At 46.5% G+C, this 20381-nt stretch overlaps 1 protein-coding gene across 4 annotated transcripts in view; it reads left to right on the plus strand.

Moving 5' to 3' along the window:
• FKBP15 (FKBP prolyl isomerase family member 15) overlaps positions 1-20095 on the plus strand; it is a 54882-nt gene extending 34787 nt beyond the window's left edge. For 2 of the 4 annotated variants that reach the window (XM_059411024.1, XM_059411028.1), the window contains 13 exons: positions 880-989; positions 1295-1402; positions 1840-1934; positions 3013-3115; positions 8070-8241; positions 10362-10498; positions 12264-12419; positions 13028-13180; positions 14167-14289; positions 14851-14958; positions 15233-15918; positions 17089-17185; positions 19481-20095. In XM_059411024.1, the coding sequence (XP_059267007.1) occupies positions 880-989; positions 1295-1402; positions 1840-1934; positions 3013-3115; positions 8070-8241; positions 10362-10498; positions 12264-12419; positions 13028-13180; positions 14167-14289; positions 14851-14958; positions 15233-15918; positions 17089-17185; positions 19481-19558 (2126 nt within the window). In that variant the 3' untranslated portion in view covers positions 19559-20095. The remainder of the gene's footprint in view (positions 1-879; positions 990-1294; positions 1403-1839; positions 1935-3012; positions 3116-8069; positions 8242-10361; positions 10499-12263; positions 12420-13027; positions 13181-14166; positions 14290-14850; positions 14959-15232; positions 15919-17088; positions 17186-19480) is intronic. The other 2 variants (XM_059411025.1, XM_059411027.1) reach the window with 2 other exon arrangements.
• The last annotated feature ends 286 nt before the right edge of the window (positions 20096-20381 follow it).

The raw sequence follows: 20381 nt of genomic DNA on the forward strand, positions 1-20381 counted from the left end.
ACAGTTACTTGGGTAACTTTTCAGTTATCTTTCATACAAGTACCAAGTGTGCATACAAGCACACTGATATAAAAAACAAAACAAAATGTAATTTTTTATAACAAAACAAAATAAAATGTAAAAAACTGGCATGCTATTCTACCTTCTTATTCTGTAGCTTATCTTTGGTATTAGGACAGTGGTTGAAAGGAGCCGGTATATCCTACAATGTAATTTATGGTCCCAGATTGGTAAGGGTTTCAGGGATGCTACCTTTGTCTGGAAACCCTGCCACTTCTCCATCTGGGAGGCCATCAGATCTCACCTCTGTGAAGCCTTCCCTGATTGTTACCATCCCTTCTTCCTCTCTTCCACAGACATAACTGTGTCCATGTGCCACTAAAAGATTAATGTTGCTTTTCTTTATGCTCTTTTTGTACCTTGTATGTGGTCCATTTTTTGCACTTAAAACACTCTGTTGTAATGATCTGTTTCCATGTGAGTCTCCCCACCAGACTGTGAGCTCGCCAAGGGCAGGAACTGGGTTTCATTCGCTGCTAAACCCCTGGTACCTGGTATCATGTCTGGCTTGCAGTTGGAGAGTGGAGAAGCAGTCTGAGCTGTTAGTGCTCTGACAGACCAAAGTGGGCATCCATGTGCTCTGGACCAGGTCGTACCCCTCAGAGCATTTTGCAGGAGCAGAGCTTATTTACTGTTAGCTTTGGAGCCCTTTTGCCTCTGGGTCTTCTATGTCTTCTAACAGTGTGAATCACCTACAACATTTACTATTTTGGGATGTTTATTTCTTTCTTTCCTGTGCTGAAAGAGCTGTTGGCTTTTCCTCACACAGTACCTTCTGCTCTGGTTTCATAAGGTTCTTTTTGGCTTTTGTCTGCTTAGGATCTGGTGACATGGCTTCATTTCTCATGACTGAGGCCCGGCAACATAACACTGAAATTCGTATGGCAGTCAGCAAAGTGGCTGATAAAATGGATCATCTCATGACGAAGGTGGGTGAGTCAGGGTGGGGGCTGTGTTGAAAGTGGGGGAATGAACAGAAGCAATCAAGGCTATGGGTAAACTCTTACTTGGTTTCCTGCATCCCTAGTAGTCAGCAGTTATTTCCCTAGAAGGTTACATTTTTGTTTGGCGTCCAGTTAGCAGAAGAAAACTCAGGCTTATGTTAGAGATTGTCTCAGAAACTCGTTAAGCCTTTCCAAAAAGTCAAAAGGTCTTAAGTGGTCAGATCTTGGGTCAAGTTTTATTTCTCCATTTAAAAATTTCTCTCAAAGTCTTTCCGTCCCCACATTTGTAGGTTGAAGAGTTACAGAAGCACAGCGCTGGCAGCTCCCTGCTGCCTCCCAGCATGGCGCTTACGATGGAAACAAGCATGATTATGAGCAACATCCAACGTATTATTCAGGTAAGAGGGATTGGGAAGAGAACACAGCCTGGAGGTCTTGCCCCCTTCTCTTCCAGGATGCACTACCCTCTAAAACCTCTGCTGCCCAGATAGCATGTGATCTGTGCTACACTGATTTGGAAATTCTGGAAAATCCATTACAGCCTAATTTGGTCCAAGTGACTTATCACTATAGAGTCACAAGGAAACATTTCTTTTGGACTGTATTTTAGAATTTTGCTTCATTTTGTGGCCATTTCTATGTTTAATCTGTTGGGCATCGTGATTTGTATCTTAGATTGATTTGATGTTTTAAATATTATATCGATGTGGACATAAGTTCTAGTTTTTTATCTCAAAATTTGTATCAGTGTCGCCTGTCAGTTCAAGTTGATTCCCTTATATCTGGCACTTTCCTCCCAAAAACTTAAGTTATACATCATATATTTTGATTTTAGGAAAATGAAAGATTGAAGCAAGAGCTCCTTGAAAAGAGCAGTCGGATAGAAGAACAGAATGACAAGATTAGTGAACTAATTGAACGAAATCAGAGGTAATGACAGGTATGGGGCACTGGTTAGGATGGACAAAGGGTTTCATTTGTAAATGCCCAAGTTGGATAAACATGGGTTTGGTTTTGTTTTTTAGGTTTGTTTGTTTTTAATTTCACAGAGAGAGATCACAAGTAGGCAAAGAGGCAAGCATAGAGAGAGGGGGGGAAGCAGGCTCCCTGCTGAACAGAGAACCCAATGCAGAACTCGATCCCAGGACCCTGAGATCATGAACTGAGCCGAAAGCAGAGGCTTAACCCACTGAACTACCCTGGTGCCCCAATAAACATGTTTGTTTAGGGTAGCTATGTGTACTGGTGCTACTTCTGTTTCCTTCCTGTCGTGTGAATTATTTGTTTTCTGAGAGGAATTCTGGTAGAAAGAACACAGTAGGCTGTAATGTCAGGCAGACCTGTTTTGAATGCCAGCTCTGCTCCTCTTTGGTTGGGTGGCTTTGGGTATTTATTCCTCCTGGCCTTCACTTCTTCATCTGTAAAAGTAGTGTTAAAACTTAGAACACTCTTAGGGGCGCCTGGGTGGCTCAGTGGGTTAAGTCTCTGCCTTTGGCTCAGGTCATGATCTCAGGGACCTGGGATCAAGCCCCACATCGGGCTCTCTGCTCAGCAGTGAGCCTGCTTCCCTCCCTCTCTGCCTGCCTCTCTGCCTACTTGCGGTCTCTCTCTGTCAAATAAATAAATAAAATCTTAAAAAAAAAAAACAAAAAAAACAACTTACAACACTCTTAGAAAATAATGTCAACTCTCCTCTCTAGTCTGTGGGCTATTTCATCAACCAGAACTTCACTGATTTCCATATAAAGCCCAAACATCATATAATTTTTTTCCCGACCCTTCTGAAGAGTTTGGTGGCGGGGAGCGGGAGTGTGTAGTCAGGGGAACATGTAGCAAATGGCCTTTCACTTAAAAAATCATTCTTCATGTTCCTCTTTTCTAGTGTCTCTTGTTCTCCCACTTGGTGGGGTTGGGGGAGCTGGCAGGGGAAGGTGAGGGGAAAGTGCTCTCCTCTTTCATCCTTCCTTCCCCCTCACCACACATGGATATCTTTTCCCCTATGTCACAGATACGTTGAGCAGAGTAACCTGATGATGGAGAAGAGGAACAACTCACTTCAAACAGCCACAGAAAACACACAGGCAAGAGTCTTGCATGCTGAACAAGAGAAGGTAAAGTAACGAGGGAGAGAAAAGCCCGTCAGGACGTGTAGAGCTAAGGAGTGCTCCTATGTACGTACTTACAGACTGCTTTTCAGCAAAAAAAAAAAAAAAAAAACAAAAAAAACTTGCCATCATTGGGAATAGAACCAGAAAGCTTCTAACAGATTTTACTATATCCCCCACCCCCAAACTTCTATTTTTTTTTTTAATAAAGATTTTATTTCTTTGCCAGAGAGAGAGAGAGAGAAAGGGCATGAGAGTACAAGCAGGGGGAGTGGAAGGTAGAGGGAGAAGCAGGCTCCGCACTGAGCAGGGAGCCTGATGGGGGACTCAATCCTGGGACTCTGGGATCATGACCTGAGCTGAAACCAGATGCTTAGCCAGCTGAGCCACCCAGGAGTCCCCAGACTTCTGTTTTAAAGTACGCTTTACAATGAATTGACTTAAGAACTATCACTGGTGTTAGTAATTTGGATTACATTGTTTATTAGCAAATGAAATTTATTCTCCTGACCCAATCAGAAAATTCCCATTATGCCATGTAATAAACACTTCAGTGAAATTTAGGATTGTCTAGCTTATTCCTTCATCTACATCTGCCAGAGCATTTTTAAGTACTGCTGCCTGGCTTCAATCCATTCGGAAGGAGGCATTTCGACCTGTTCTGGAGTAGCTCTAAGGAAGACTGGTGGGTCTTGGCCTGGGCTGATGCTGACACTCCTCCTGGCACACTCCCGTCGCTGTTCCAGTGACACTGTTTATCTCGAGTGGAGTTCAGTTTGGGCTACTGCTCCTCAGCTGGAGATCTTGACCCAGCCATCTGCTGTTGTCTCTGAGGTTTAAGTAACAGGTTATATTTTGTATTTGAATTTTTCCTGAACACTTGGAGAGTTGAGTGGAATGTACTTTATAACCCATGGGAGCTTACTCACTTTCTCATAATCCAGTAATGCTGAGGATTCCTTACTTAGGTCTCATGCTGTTAGTATTCTCTGTGTTCTCTTAGTTATAGTGCCCTGGGAAGAACTAGCTCTGACCCCTTACCCTCTGATAAACAGTGCCTTGCCTGCATAGCCCTGTTCCCAACTTGACCCCAGTCCGGTCTCACTGCTGCTTCCCACGTACCTTGTTTGTTGTGGCTGACTGCTCTGGCCTGGATCAAGGTCAGCAGCCTGTGATGCTGGCATCGCTCAGCACTTCTGGAGTCACCTCACTCTCCAGTAACCATGCCTTTTACTATTTCTCCTTCCTCTACTTTTATTTTCTTGCTCTCATTTACTCCTTTTAAAATTTTTTAGTCTGTAGGCCTGGCAGGGACACCTAAGTATATTGTTTGGTTGAGTTGTTAGACCTGTTATTCAGGTCTAATTACTAGAACTTGTTCTAGATCAGTGGTTCCCACACTCTACTCTGGCTGTCTCCAGATCACTGGAGGTGCTTGATTAAAAATACATATTCTTAAACTTCACCTTGAGACTCTTTTTTTAAAAGATTTTATCCATTTATATATTTGTTAGAGAGAGAAAGCACAAGCAGGCAGAGTGGCAGGCAGAGGCAGAGAGAGAAGCAGGCTCCCTGCCAAGCTAGGAGCCCAATGTGGGACTCGATCCCAGGACCCAGGACCATGACCCGAGCCAAAGGCAGTGGCCCAACCAACTGAGCCACCCAGGCGTCCCACACCTTTAGATTCTTATTCAACATTATGTAGCCTAGGGCTGAATCTGTACTTTTCAGAAGCTCCTTTTGACTCTGATGCACAGCCAGGTAGGATTCGCTGCTCTTTGTCATTTCTTTTGCCGCGAGCTCTGGCCATGGCAGCTGGGCACCTTTGTTTTTAGGAACTTCATCATGTGATTTTCATGTTGCGCATCAGTGGGGTGTGTGTTTGTATGTGTGTGTGCCAGTAACATTTACAAAACAGGCAACAGGCCAGTTTGGCCTGGGGGTCAGAGTTTGCCAGTCCCAAGAGTTAGCTTATTAATCCACCCATCCACCCACATGATTCCTTTTTTTTTTTTTTTTTTAAGATTTATTTATTTATTTTAGAGCGTGTGCGCAAGCAGGGGAACTGGCAGAGAGAGAGAGGGAGAGAATCTCAAGAAGACTCTGGCTCACCATGGGGCTGGATCTCGTGGGCCTGGGACCATGACCTGAGCTGAAGTCAGGAGTCAGACAGACGCTCAACCAGCTGTGCCACCCAATGATCCCATATTGATAAACAAAATGGTTGGCACAGTGCCAGGCAGCTGGTGGCTGCTCTGTCTTTAATAGCAGAACATGCAGTAGTCACAACAGTGAGAACGGCTCTCTTAAATCCCCACCAGGTTCTAGGCACGTGCGTGCTTCCCACGCATCTGAGAGCATCTCCCGGGCCGAGGAGCGCTGTGCTTGGGGAGCTGGGTACCAAGTATCACACGCCTCACTGGACACTTTGACACTTTTCAAGGCTCAACCCCCCCCCCCCCCCCCGCTTTCCTTTTGCTCCATTTCTTGCTTACTTGACAGTCGTCCCTGTGAGGGCTGTCCTCCCAAAGGGACATCATCAAGGTCCTTTCATCCCTGGAGGCAGCTCTCTGCCTTAAACGCAGCTGAGAGAGTTTGGACTGAGTGCTCAGTGGACATTTGGTGAACGGAATTCCTTATTTTTCTCTGTGACAGGGTTAGTATTTCCACAGAAAACCCTGGACTAATGGAAGAGCTGTCGGAGGTCACCTGGTTTGACCTTCCTGTTTTACAGAGCACACACTGCAGCCCAGAGAGAGGAAGCAGCTTGCCTAAGGGCCTCACTTCCAGTCAACTGCACCTTTCCTTTTGTCAGATTTCCATTTTGCTTTGATACCATTTTCCTGCTTCTGACTTGAACACATCTTTTTACTTGTTTTTCTGAACCCTTGGTTCTCCGTGCCTTTGCTTTCCTTTCATCCGTTCGCTGTTTTCTCTGTGCACACAGGTATGTTTGGGTGAGAGTATTACTTGCCATGCTTCTCATAGGCCTTTCCAAGTAAGGCCCTGAGATAAAAAGAGCTTTTGAGTGACCTTTCACTCTGCTTGTCCTTTGGTGTGAGAGGGACCACCCATCTCACGGTTTCCCACCCAGTGACCTTCAGCCCTTCCAGTGGTCTTAGCTGCTGTGAAGCCTTTGTAAGTGGCCCTCACTGTGGTATTTGTGAGCTCTCGAGCTGTAGGCAGACATGAAGCTCTCTGGGTGCTGTGTGAGCTCAGGTTCCAGTAGGCCACGTGGGGCAGGGCAGTGACTTAAACTTTGATTCTACTTGGGGCAGATAGATGAAAGCCCCTCTTCTATCTGGAAGTTCTAGCTGCCATTGTCCTCTGTGTTTAACAAGTAAAACCCTAAGGCTACTGAATAGCAAAAGTAAGTATCTTAGGTCTCAAACTGTTAAAGAAAAAATTATTCAGACACTTCCTGAAGCAGTAAGGAGGACTTTATTCTAGACTGTTGCAGTAGGACAGAAAGAGTGGGCTCTACTCCACATAGTAAGGGCAGATGGGGGAGTCGTAGCTAAGGAGTGGATGAGAGGTCGGTGCTGGAAAATTATTCAGAGGAGACCTCATGGGTGGGGGGATTCTTGGTAAACTGACCTAGTAGGATTCTTGCTAATGACTGGCGAAGGACCCGGATACCAAAGGTCAAGGATGAAGAACTTGTTCAGATATTGGGGGAAGGGTTCTCTCTGAACGGACATAGCAGGATTCTTGCTAAAACTAGACAGGGCAGGCCATAGACAGGGTGGGAGGCCAAGGTCAGGGGCTTAGAAGAACCTGACTAAAGTTTGGTCAAAGAGAGAGTGTGTCAGTGGACTCTCAGATACTCATTCATAGCCTGTTTTTGTTTTATATACACTCTTAACTTACTTTATTTCCTTCACGTTTAGGAAAGCCAAAATACTAGATTTTAAATGGAAGCTAGCAAACCAGTAAAGGCTTTGGAACATTTACATCTGCAGGGGCATAGTGAATAGCCTGAGAAGGGACAAGTGACAGTACGAAGGAGACAACGGTAAATGCACCTCAGGTAGAATAGCGTAGGAGTAGTTAGAGGATTAGTGGCATAGTAATGTAGGAGAGATGGTCCAGCCTCATACTTGATTGTCCGAACGTTAAGACTGGTCACCAGTGGAGCAACTGTTCACTGCCTTTCTTATCATCTCATTTCTGCTCATTTTATGGAAACACGTCAGTTAAGGTGACAAGGATGTGCTATTTGTCACTTGTTTACCATTCCGTTTTATTGACCATCCTCTTAATCATCAGGGTTTCTGCGTGGAGTATCATTAGAGGCTTCTCCAGGGGGTCATTGTGGTTTCATCAGCTGTTATTTGAGAGCATATAGCTTCTGTGAGGCCAGGGCACCATCTGCAATACGTGGAACACACAAAAAACTGAAGCATGGCCGTCTCGTTAGCTCTCTTCTTGCAGGGACCCCCAGAGCAGTCACTGTCAGCTGAGCTTTCCATCATCCTTCCATGGGTAGTCAGGACCATTTGGGAGAAACTACAGATTCAGATGTTGATTGCAGTTGAAGGCATTCAATTTAATTTTAAAATATCCTTTTCATATTAAGAAAAATACATGTGTGTTCTAGAAAAGTTAGAAAATGGCAGGAATACCGTTTCTCATGTATCATAATTTGCTTAAGCAAGCCCATTTTCCAGCATTTTATTTCTCCATTCTTTAGCAACTGTAAACAATCTGCTTCGAACATCTTGTAGCAAGATTTTTGTTAAGTTTGCACAGTGCTTCCTAAGGACAAATTTCTGCAAGGGAATTCCTGGGTCAGAGAGGTGGTCCGTTTTGAAGGCTTGATGTTGGCTTAACGTAGGTTGAGGGTGCCTTAGCTCTCTTCCTACCAGTTCAGTCAGTGTAGAGTGTGTGAAGTTGGGTCATCACTTGGAGACAGGGGACACCTGTGTTTGACGTGGCATCATACTTTGTTACCATTCAGGTCAAGGTGACAGAAGAGTTAGCAGCCGCCACCGCTCAAGTCTCCCGTCTGCAGCTGAAAGTGACTGCTCACCAAAAGAAAGAAACGGAGCTGCAGATGGAGCTGACAGAAAGCTTGAAGGAGACAGACCTCCTTAGAGGCCAGCTTACCAAACTGCAGGCAGAGCTCCCAGGTACGTCCCTGGTGGAGGGACTGGGATGGTCACCATTTAAACCTAAGGAATTAAACTGAGGGGTTCCTGGCTGGCTCAGTTAGTAGAGCATGTGACTCTTGATCTCAGGGTCGTGAGTTCAAGGCCAGTGTTGAAGGGTAGAATTCACTTAATTAAAAAAAAAAAAAAATATGGGGCGCCTGGATGGCTCACTCGGTTAAGCATCTGCCTTTGGATCAGGTTATGATCCTGGAATCCAGGGATCAAGTCCCACGTCGGGCTCTCTGCTTCTCCTCCTGCCCTCCCTCCACCCCATGCTTGCTCTCTCACACACTTTGTTTCTCTGGCACTCAAATAAATAAATAAAATTTAAAAATAAAAAAATTCTGGGGCACCTAGGTGGCTCAGTGGGTTAAAACCTTTGCCTTCGGCTCAGGTCATGATCCCAGGGTCCTGGGATAGAGCCCCACATCGGGCTCTCTGCTCAGCAGGGAGCCTGCTTCCTCCTCTCTCTCTGCCTGACTCTCTGCCTACTTGTGCTGTCAAATAAATAAATAAAATCTTTAAAAAAATAAAAAAATAGAAATAAAAAAATTCTGTCCTTCTTTCAAATCCATTTGGCTTGATGCTCATGAAATTTGTGAAGGACTGAGGCAAAAATGGAAGTAGATTGGTATAAACCTACACCACGGCTTGACATAAAGGACAACCAAAGAAATGACTGTTTATCTGGAGTTGATCCGTGACCATTTTCCCACTTCATTTCGCAAGTGTTGCCCTCACTGTCTTGGTACTTGTGTTTGGCTCAGGGGCCTGGGAGAGTTTACTGTGTTCCTCTAACTCGTGGCTCAGTGGAAGTTTAAGAAAGAAACGCTTCCTGTAGTAGCCACCTCCTTCCTAGAGGATGGATTCCAGCCCTTCAGCCTGGCACTTGAGGCCCCTCCAGCTTGCTGCAGCTTCAGCACATCCTGTGGCTCTGGTCTTACCTTTTTATCCATGCTCTTCTCTGGACCTGCTGTGTCCACTGTCACCAGTATTTGTCTCCAGTTCTCCAAAATCTCTTTCAGAAACTTTCCTTTTTTTTTCTGGAACAGTTGATCGCTTTTAGAATCCTTTACCGTGAGTACATTATTATGGCCATTATCAGTTAGTTAGTCTCAAATCAGCACTATTTCTATGTCTGTATTCCTTCTAGAATACAAGCCTCTAGAGGACAAGGGTGGGCGTCTTGCTCATCTCTGCGAAGTCCTTTCCTCCAAGTTAGCATGAATTCAGTACCTGGCATAAAGTGCTGCTCCAGACACAGGGACTTGAATAGAAGAGCTGTGAAGACCAGCACGTTGATTCTTGCACCCTGGTGTATAGAAACAAACGTGGAAGACACATATGGGACTGGGGGCAGGGTGTAGCTGGGCAGCAGCAGAATGGGCAAGAAGCGAAGTTCGCTTGCCTGAAAGAGCTGAAAACACTGATGTCAGTCGGTAGAGTGATACCTTGAGGATAAGCCCCCTCCCTATTAGAGAGCATCACCTGGGTGTGCCTGGGGGACAGTCTTAGATTTGAGTGTTGTACAGGTATCTTCTTTTCTGCTTTTGTGGTGTCCTAGGACAGTTAACCTCAGAAGTTTTCCATACCAAGTTCATTTTGATGCATTACCTTTTTAAGAAATATTCCAGTTGCTTTATTTGGGCATTTTTTGGTGTTTGAAAAGGAAACTCTTGGTAGAATGTCCCAGCTACCAAGAAGGCTGGGAGTGTCCCACCAAGCCAGTGAGACAGGGCCTGGACTAATGCTCAGTGAAGATCTGTTCAGTGTGTCGAGGTGGTGGCTGAAATGGGATTGCGGTGTGATACGTTTCAAAGGTGGTTTTGGATGGTTTGAAGCATTTCTTTTTCATTTTGTGTGTGGAGAAGGGGACACACATACAGACACGAACGTGGGTTGGTGGTGGAGTTGGTTTGGACCGGATCCCCCTTTCTCCGGTCAGCGAGGTGGTGCTGAAGGGAGCGCGGGGACGGCGCGCATGTGGTCGCATGTGGTCGCATGGAGAGGCCACAGGGCATGGTGGGGGAAGCGGCAGGAATGCCAGGGGCCCCTGCAGTTCTGGTTCTGCAGCCAGTCTCTCTGCCGTCCTGTCTCAGAACTCCGGGAGGCCTCGGAGCAAGCTCAGTCCAAATTCAAAAGTGAAAAGCAAACCCGGAGACAGCTGGAGCTCAAGGTGACGTCCCTGGAGGAGGAGCTGGCTGATCTCCGAGCTGAGAAGGAATCTCTGGAAAAGGTAAGTTCCACACTTGAAGTTTCTCTTTTGGACCCAAGAAGCTGATAACATTTTTACTTTCCTTTTAAGAATTACAGTAGCATGTGCTCATTGTAACACATACAAATAATAAAGAAAAGTATGAAATAAAAAATAAAATTTATCTTTTTTCTTCTCTAATCTCATGCATTAGAGATAACAGTTATAAATAGTGTATGATTATCTGTGCAGTTTGTTTTCTGTGTGTATAAAACACATACACACATACTTGTGCATACATATATGTATAGTGATCGTTTTTATTTTTTTTTTTTTTTTTTTTTTTTTAAAGATTTTATTTATTTATTCGACAGAAAGAGATGACAAGCAGGCAGAGAGGCAGGAAGAGAGAGAGGAGGAAGCAGGCTCCCCGCTGAGCAGAGAGCCCGATGCGGGGCTCGATCCCAGGACCCCGAGATCATGACCTGAGCCGAAGGCAGCAGCCTAACCCACTGAGCCACCCAGGCGCCCCAGTGATCGTTTTTAAACTATAATAAGATCATGTTTAATGCTTTTTTTTTTTTACATTGTGGACATTGTACTAGTAAGAATGAGAACTTTCTGAGATGCCTGGCTGTCTCAGTCAGTAGAGCGTGTGACTTTTACCTTGGGGTTGTGAGCTCAAGCCCTACATTGGGTGTAGAGATTGCTTAACACTAAAATCTTAAAAAAAAACAAAAAAAAAACTTTCTTATTCATTTTAAGTACAGTGCAGTAGTTTAGTCTATTGTAAGGTTGTACCATAACTTATTTAACTACGTACTGATGGGTATTTATGTTTCTATTTTTTTTACAATTTCAGGTATTGCTGCTCTGGACATCCCCTTGTACTATACAGTTCTTTTTTTGAAAATTCATTTGAGCATTTCCATAAAATGAATTGCTTGAATTAGAATTGCTGGATCACTTTTTAATGTACTTTGTCCTCTTTCCTGTTGTAATACTAGTTTGATTTATAAACATTACTGAGGGTATTAATCCTTTGCCACTCATAGATGTTATAAATACCACTGAGTATTTATAGTCTCTTTTGTTGTGTTAAAATTTTAAGATCAGCCTAAACTAGCCCCATTGAACAAAGTGGGAATATTTCTTCTCTCTGTTCTGGAACAGTTTAAATATGAAAAGAACAAACTATTTCTGAGATTTCTATAAAACTCTCTAGTAATGCTTTTGTGGCCTAGTGCCTTTTTAGGGGATAAACTTGGTCTGCATTTTCAGTATTTTCTATGATTTTATCAGGGTTTTTGTTTTTTTTTAAACCTAATTCCTTCTGATTTGGGGGGGCTGTTTTTAGTTTTTCATTGTTATAGATACCACTACAGTGACCATCCTGTACCACAGTCTTTGTGAACGTGATTTATTGCTTCCTTAAGATAAATGATAATTTGTGGAATTTCTGGATGTATTTTTAAGAATCCTTCTTCAGGACTGCTAAATTGCCATCCAAAGAGAGACCCATTTAGTTTCCTACTAGGAGGTATGAAAGTGTCAACTTCCTTGTACCCTGACCCCTGTTAAGATGTTCCCCATCTCTTAATACAATGGTAGATAAAGACCTTCTTGTTTTCCTTCTTCTTATCACAATTTTTGTCACTCAGGAGCCAAGAATGTTAAAAATAGAAGAAAAATTAAACATTGAATTGTTTCCAGAAGGACCCAGGTCAAAAACTATCACCACTGTCACCATCTTCTGCATTTATCCTCTGTGAAACAGCTAGCTGATGATAGTTCTCTTATTCCTAAGAACCTCTCTGAAAGGAAAAAGAAGTCCGTTCAAGAGCGCTGCCAGGCTGAGGAGGAGATTGACGAAATCCGCAAGTCCTACCAGGAAGAATTGGACAAGCTTCGGCAGCTCTTGAAAAAGGCTCGGGTATCCACAGACCAAGCAGCTGCAGAGCAGGTAATGGCAAACCGAAGCACTTTGGAAATGTGCCTTTAGGCACATTATCGTCCTTGAGAAAAGGGGATTTCAAACATCCTAAGGCCAGAGTCCTCAACCAGCAGACACCATCCTTCAGGCCCATTATTGTCCTTGAGGAGAAGGGATTTATTTAGGTAATCAGGCAAGGAGACCAGGGACGGTGACAGGACACACCTGGATCTCTCGTTTATTTGGCAGAGACCTTTTTCCTCATAAATTCATAAACTCATATTTGTGTGTCTGACTGTTGAGTGAATTGGTGCCCTCAGTTTAGTCTCCTCTGGGGATTTTGACAAACTGTTCGCCTGAACCTGTGACGTTCAGGGCCCAGACTCTGAAAAGATCACAGTATGGCCCTCTCCTCTAGGTGACTCACCATCTCTTTATCTGGCTAGAGTTAGCTTTTAGAATCCTGCATACCTATATTCAGAAAGTACATTTACTTTCAAAGTAATCAGGGTCTTTCAAATAGTTGTGTCCCTATTAAATCTGGGCTGTTAGCTTATTCTTTTTGCCTTAGGAAAGATGGGCTTCCTTAGGTGCGAATACCTCCTCCCCAGGATCTGCTGATGACGTTATCTTGACAGCTGTCTCTGGTACAGGCGGAGCTGCAGACCCAGTGGGAAGCCAGGTGTGAGCAGTTGCTGGCCTCCGCCAAGGATGCGCACCAGCAGCAGTACCAGGAAGTGTGCGCGCAGAGAGAGGCCACGCATCAGAAGCTGCTCCACCTTCAGGAAAAGGTGGGCGTTCCCCCAGGTTAGGCAGCTTAGGCGGCCCAGGTGATTTGAGGCAGACAGGTTGGGTCTTGTAAATCCTTCTGAACCTGAAAGGTGTTAATAGCTTGAAAAGCAAACCACGCTTGTTCAGCTCTCCAGTTTATCAGCAATCTTTCACATACCGATTTTGGGAAGACAGGTTCATGACCTAGAAAAAGGAAAAGCAACACTAGTGTTCTGGAATGTGTTTAATTCCATTATTTGATCATTTATGAAGCAAATATTTATTGAGTGCCAGTGGTAGTTCAGATACTGTGTTAGGGAAAGGGCTTACAAAGAGCTCTGCCCTCAGGCATCTCACAGTCAAGAAAGGGAGCTGGAGAGAAACAGAGATAAGCTGAATGTTATGTGGCCCAGAGGAGGAAGTGCCTGAGGGAGCAGAGCCAAGGACCAGTAGCATTGGCGAGGGGAAGTGTGGTGCCGAAGGCGGCAGAACGCCCCGGGCAGAGGCACAGGGGTGAGATGGGGCCTGGGTTGGCTAGGTCACTGGCATGTATGTGACAGAGATGGAAGATGGTTTAGGGCCATGGAATGACAGCCCCCTTCCTGGAGATGACTTTCTTTCCTTATAGTATCTAGTTAAAGATCTTTGACTCAGAGATGTTGAAGGCAGTCTTGCAGGTGAATAGGCTGCTTCTAATGGCCAATGTTCACTGTGTCACTGGACTTACACGTCCCCCCTTTTTTCATCGTGCTCTTGAACCTTATTAGGAACAAGCCAAGAGACCTCAGTGGAGAAGAGGAGGTGAAGTTCTGAGTTGAGACTGAGGGATGAGGAAAAAGAATGCCCTGAGTCAGCAGGCCTGGGGTGGGTGGGGGCATATGGACACCAGCAGACCTACCTGATGTTAACACTGGATGCTGAGGATGGTTCTTGTCCTCCTGGTGTCCTGACTTTCACCTGGTGGTCCAGGCTCCCAAGGCCACAGTCACAGTCTGTTGTTTTGCAGTGTCTAGCCCTCCAGGCCCAAGTCAGGGCCCTGACACAGCAAAATGAACAGCACACCAAGGACCTGGAGGCCAAGCGCCACGTGTCTGGAGTTGTGGCTGCTGCTGCTGACCCGTCAGAGAAGGTGAGTGGGCATTTCGAAGAAGCAACCCAGGTCATATCAAGGGATTGAATGTGCCTGTCAGGGCTTCAGGAAGAATGTGGCCAATTTGTTATGTTGGTAGCCTTTTTTCTGACTTTAGTGATACACCAATTCTCTGACTTCAGTAAAAATGAGCTTGTTGGAGTGTATTACTTCAGTGACAAATCCCAGAGGGCCCTGTCCTGAGGCTTTGACAGATAAGGGACGTGTCTCCAAGTCGGCGCAGTGAGGAGCGTGCCCAGCATCTGCTAGCACCGGTCCTCACAGCCCTCGGCAGCTCCCGAGGTGGCCACAGTGCGAGGAGGCATCAACACACACGGGCTGCAGCTTGCCTGTCCTTGATAACCCTTCCAGCAGTGGCTCTTCTTACTTAACATCACCCTCTCCACAGTGACCGCCTTCGGCACCCAGGGTCCAGACCACTGTGGCACATGGTTCGGTGCCCCAGGAGCTTCCTTTCAGCCCTCCCAACCCCTCTCCGGCATTAATCACCTGATTTTGGCAGCACAGATTTTGTTTTGCTCTCCTCGTGTCTTCCCGCAGGTCAAGAAGATCATGAACCAGGTGTTCCAGTCGTTGCGGGGAGAGTTTGAGCTGGAGGACTCGTACAGCGGCCGGGCCGTGCTGGGGACCATCATGAACACCATCAAGGTATGGACGGCTGGCGATTGTTGCAGTGAAGTGGGACTCTTGTGGCTTACGGGCCTTCGAAGGGATCCTAAATTTAAAAGGTATTCGAGGCTGTGCCTCAAGAGTCAGGCTGAGTGGCATGACTTTGATCTGGAGAGCCGAGGGCAGCATCCAGTGAGAGGAAGAAGCAGGCATTTGACCTGCACAAGCAGGTGTGCTGTCGGGGAGCAGAGCAGTGGGAGTGCCTGCTGCTCTCCTGCCAGTGAGCCTTTCCTCCTCCTTGGCTTTTGAACAGATGGTGACTCTTCAGCTGTTAAACCAGAATGAGCAAGACAAGGGACGGAACAGCAATGATGAAGAGGAGGAGGAGGAAGAAGAGCCGCCCCAGACACCTTCCCGGGAGCACTCCGTGTCGGCCAGTTCTGGGCCGCCGCCGGCGCCCCTGAGTAGGGAATCACCAGAGTGCCCACTGGTGTCATCGGAGCAGGCAGTCCAGGAGGCTGCCCCCCTGCCTCCTCAGGCCCTCCCTGTTCCCCAGGATGAGGTACAGGGAAGGGAAGGGGAGCCTGCAGAAGCAGAGGTGCTCGCAGAGATGAAAGATGATTCCCTTCCACCTGAACTGGCTTGTGTCCCCTCCCAGAGACCTCTGGGGCCCCCAACATCAATTCCCCCTAAGCCTCCAGGCCCCGTGCTTGTGGACTCTGAGGGCGAAGAGACACTTGCTGCCAGCCCATTGGAAAACGCCTGTGTCGGGGAGCCAGAAAGCTCCACGGGACTGTCTCTGACTTCACATTCCACGAATGAGGACCCATTGGCCTTGGGGCCTGGAAGTCTAGGAGAAGAGCCTCAGCTTCCAGAGCTCAAGAAAGATGAGGGCGTCCCTAACTGCACTGCTCCCCCTAAGGAGCTAGAAAACACAGAGGCAGGTTCACTAACTGTCGGAGCAGCAGGTGGCCCCAACGACTGTTCTCAGCGCACCAGGTATGTCTTCCTGAGTGGAGTTCCCTGGACAAGGCAGCTGGGTGTGGAGGTTGTCACTGGTTTTTCCAGGGCTGGTAACTCATCCTCAGAGAAGGACTGTCTGATTCACTCATTCATTCATTCCTGTATTTATTCAGGAACATCAGCTAGGCTCTGTAGTCAGCACTGCAGTAGGGGGGAAAGCAAGGCAGCTTGGGCTCGTAAGGAGCATACAGTCTAGTGAAGACAAATACACAGTAAATGTACGCTGTAAAAGTGCTTAGAAAAAGAAATTCTCTGTTATTAAAATAGAGAATAAAGGGGAGTTCTACTACTTCAAGATAGAATGGTTAGGGAAGGATTCTGAGAAGGTAATGTTTAAACTGGGACCCAAAGGCTGGAAAGGAGCCTTCAGTGCCAAGATTTGGGAGGAAGAGATTGTGGAAAGCAGGCACAGCGCATGCAGAGGCCGTCTGGTAGGAGGGGACATGACAGTCAAGGAACTAAGGAAGGCACAGTAAGTAGAAGAATGGTGTTAACCTGAGATTACAGAATGAAGTAGGGACAAGACTCGTGAGATTTTGTGTCACTCTTAGAAGTTTAGATTTAAGATACTGTGAAAAGCTTTATTAAAGGGATTTAAACAAAAAAGTGACCTGTTATATTAGTTGTTAAAGATCACTCTGGCTGTGATCTTTATATTAGTTGTTATATTAGTTGTTTTTTTTGTTTGTTTGTTTGTTTGTTTGTTTAAAAGATTTTATTTATTTGAGAGAGAATGAGTGAGAGAGAGCATGGGGGGAAGGGTGCCATTTCCTCCTGTTGGCCTTTCTTCCCAAGAATTAAATTTTCAGAGGGAGAAGCAGACTCCCCAAGGAGCTGGGAGCCCGATGCGGGACTCGATCCTGGAAGTCCGGGATCATAACCTGAGCCCAAGGCAGTCGCTCAACCAACTGAGCCACCCAGGTGCCCAAGTTGTTATATTAGTTGTTAAAGATCACTCTGGCTGTAGGTCATGGAGGGAGTCAGGAGCGCTAGGAGGCCAGCATGGGTGGAGGCAGGAGGAATCCCTGCATGATTACCAGAGCTGTTGGATTTTTTTCTCCAGAGCTCATGGGCCCTGTGGCCTAGAACAGGAACAGGAATAGCACCATTTTCTGTGACTTGATTTTCTTGATTTTTTTCCTTCAGTCTCTCAGGGGATGAAGAAGATGAACTATTTAAAGGGGCAGCTCTGAAAGTTTCAAGGCCCAAAGCACAGGCTGAGGAGGAGGATGAAGATGAGGTGGTAAGGAAGTCCCAGGCACTGCCCAGTCCTCATACCACCACCCGGGCACCCTTTCCCGCTGGCTCCGAGAAGAGGAGTGGAGCCTGTGGGTGGCCCGTGCCCTGGGCTCTGTGTGCGGCGCCCTGTGGGAGCAGGCGTGGGGCAGGGAGGGGGCAGCTCTGTAAGCTCAGTGGGGATGGGCAGATACCACTTTATTCCTAAAAAAGGGTCACTATCTCCGTCCATGCAGGAATGATTTCTACTTTCAGTGAAGGAAGTTGGGCTGCTTAGTCCTACATTAGAATGCTGAGGCCTCAGCTTCCCTCAGATCTGCTCGGGGATTATGTCTATTTTACAATCCGAAGGGACTTGGAAGTTCTTGACTTCTGTCCTTATTCATAGACAGAGGCTCAGAAAGATGATTTACCTATAGCCACAGAGGGAGTCAGTGGCAGAACTAGGACTGATACCCCAGGCTCTTTCTGAAACCACCTGTTTCTGGGCCTTTCCGTGTCCTCAGCCTGCTTTCCAAGCTGCTACCTTGTTTTGTCCTCCCAACACCCTGGGCAGAAAATAGGTTAAGTACCGACCGATAGCATGACCTCGCTCTACAAAGCTCCTGAGTGACGGATGACCAGAGGGCGGCTTGCTCAGAGAGCCTGGATCAGAGCCCCTATTCTTGGCATTTGTTGTCCCCATGTGTGGAGTTAGACTGTCACCAGGACATTTGACTGCTCTGATGGGAATGACACCAGAGCAAAACGTGGGTGGAGAACACAAATCAGCTTCAAGCTCAGCCTGTCCTGGGGACAGAAATGTGAGGTGATTGGGGACACATTTTTCTCCCCTCATGTGTCCGCCAGAGTGGATGTTGCCTTTTGCCAAAATGTTGGGGGAATGGCTCTGGCAGAGCAAGGAGCGGGCTTGAATGTACCAACGCCCTTGCCTCCTGCCTGCGCTCCTCTGGGGGGAAGGGTGCCATTTCCTCCTGTTGGCCTTTCTTCCCAAGAATTAAATTTTCATTTAAGAATTCTGAATATGAATTCTGCACTTAAAAATAAGAACAAAAAGCCAATTGAGTATCTCCAGTGGCTGCCCTAAATGTAGTTGGAATGTTTAGTTAGCAGGATATTATTGGTATTGATATTAATATGAATACTATTGAGTTCATTTCTGTTTCTGGAATACTTTAAGAACTTCACAGACATTCTCATTTAATACTCTACTAACCCAGTGAGGAATTTATCCTATTTTGTAGAAAAGAGGACTGAGGCTCAGCAAGATTAAGTAATATGCCCTAGGTTATAATGCTAGTAAATGCAGAGCCAGAACTTTAGCTGGAATAAAACAGAAGCAGTGAGCTACCTTTTAATTCACTATTGTCAGAATATCATCATTTAGTTGATGCCCAGAGAGAGGTACAAGGTCTGTACCAGGGACCCCTGACCCCATCACGCCACCTTCTGTTTGGCCGGCCCTGTGAAGACTGACCCTGGGCCAGAGTAGCTCAGAGCAGGGGATACTCCGTGTGTGCCTTTCTCCAGCATCAATCCCTACTACCCCCATGGGACCTGTTCCCTGCCAATCCAGAAGAAAAAGGCCAGGAGCTCAAGTCATGAAAAGTGGGGGAGTTTCTTCCATTGCCTGTTAATCTCCCTTTTCCTACTACCTGGGTGAAGGGAGTGAGGGAAGGACCAGTGAGATCAAGGGTGTTGGGGGCAGTGGCCCCGTGCTCCTGGGCTTTCTTCATCTCTTGGATTCGCCACTTGGTAATTTGGCCAAGCATCTGAACGCAACTGTCTCACGTGGTGGGGTCACATCCAGAACCAGACAGGCCATCATAGGCCACAGCGTTTCTTCAGATGGAGCTGTGTTCTTCCCAGCCTCTCTTCAGCTTCTTGCATCTTCTCTCTCTCCTTAGGGCTGCTCTACTTCTCTCTTTCTTCCTCCCACTCCATCTCTTCCCCCATCGACCTTCTTTTCCCACATGAAATGTATGTCACTGCATGAGAAGAAACCTGTCAAATCAATACACGTGTTTCACAAATAAATAGAAAACTAGCTCAGTGTTGGTCTTCTTCTCTGTATGTTGGAAGATTGCCTCCCTTCTCTGCCTGCTTGTCTCAGCTTTATCTGGAAGTCTTGCTTCCAGGTTTGCTGGCCGCAGGCTTAGTCCTTTCAGTAAAACCCTAACCAACACCCTCCTTCCCATCCTGGAGTCGGGAACAGGTGTCGGTTCACTTTACCTCACACAGGCGGGAAGGCCATCTGGTGTAGGGACAGGTGAGGACTGACGGCTCTTTCCTGTTTTGTCAGAGCATGAAGGGACGGCCACCCCCAACACCCCTTTTTGGAGACGATGACGATGACGATGACATTGACTGGCTGGGATGAAGACCCAGGATACTGGTGCAAAGGTTTCTCTACTGACCCTTCCCTAAGCATGATTTTGCACAGCCAGCCCTGTGTCTAGACAAGGCACAGGGTGAGGTGAAGGTGAGCATTCTGAGGACAGCAGAGCACATACCTGACTTAGCCAACTTCTGAGCGCCCTGCCCGGCTGGTCCGAGAGGAGTGTGAGCCTGTCTTCACAACATTGGGGTCCTGCCTCAGAGTCCCCTTGGGAGGAAGGGCTGGTGGGTTGCCTGCAACCAGTCATCTTCAAGAATCCTGCCCTCTTCCAAGCTTTTTATTCTCTAAACTAACTCAGACTGCATCTGCCTCCCGATGCTCAACTGTGCACCAGCAGCAGGACATGTCATCTCAGGGGAGGTCTGCCCGGTGGACTCTGCTATCTACACCCTGGTTCAGTTACCAACCTTGCCTGCAGTCCTGGGACATGTATCTTTTCTCTGCCTTAAATCTGATAAAAGAGGTCAATGAATATTTGAAATTAACAAAAACTAAAATAAATGTCTGCAATGAAACTTGCCTCAAGCACTTGGGGAGAAATCGAATTTGGTTCTAAAGCTGGCTGTGCTCCTCTCTGGGAATGTTAGGGTAGGAGCTGGAACAGACCAGGGTTGCTCAACAGGCAAAAAAGCTCTGTGCTGTACTCCCTTTGCACCCAACCCTGGAGCTCAGGCTTTCAGGAAAGGTCACCACTCTGCTGGCCCAGCTCATCCTAGACGCAGGAAGGCTTGAGGTACTGTGGTTACCTGAGAAACTGGCCGTATCGTCTTGGCACGCCTGCTTCTATGCCCTGGGAAGCCCTGCA

This window comes from Mustela nigripes, chromosome 9, assembly GCF_022355385.1.
Source record: "Mustela nigripes isolate SB6536 chromosome 9, MUSNIG.SB6536, whole genome shotgun sequence".
NCBI lineage: Eukaryota > Metazoa > Chordata > Mammalia > Carnivora > Mustelidae > Mustela > Mustela nigripes.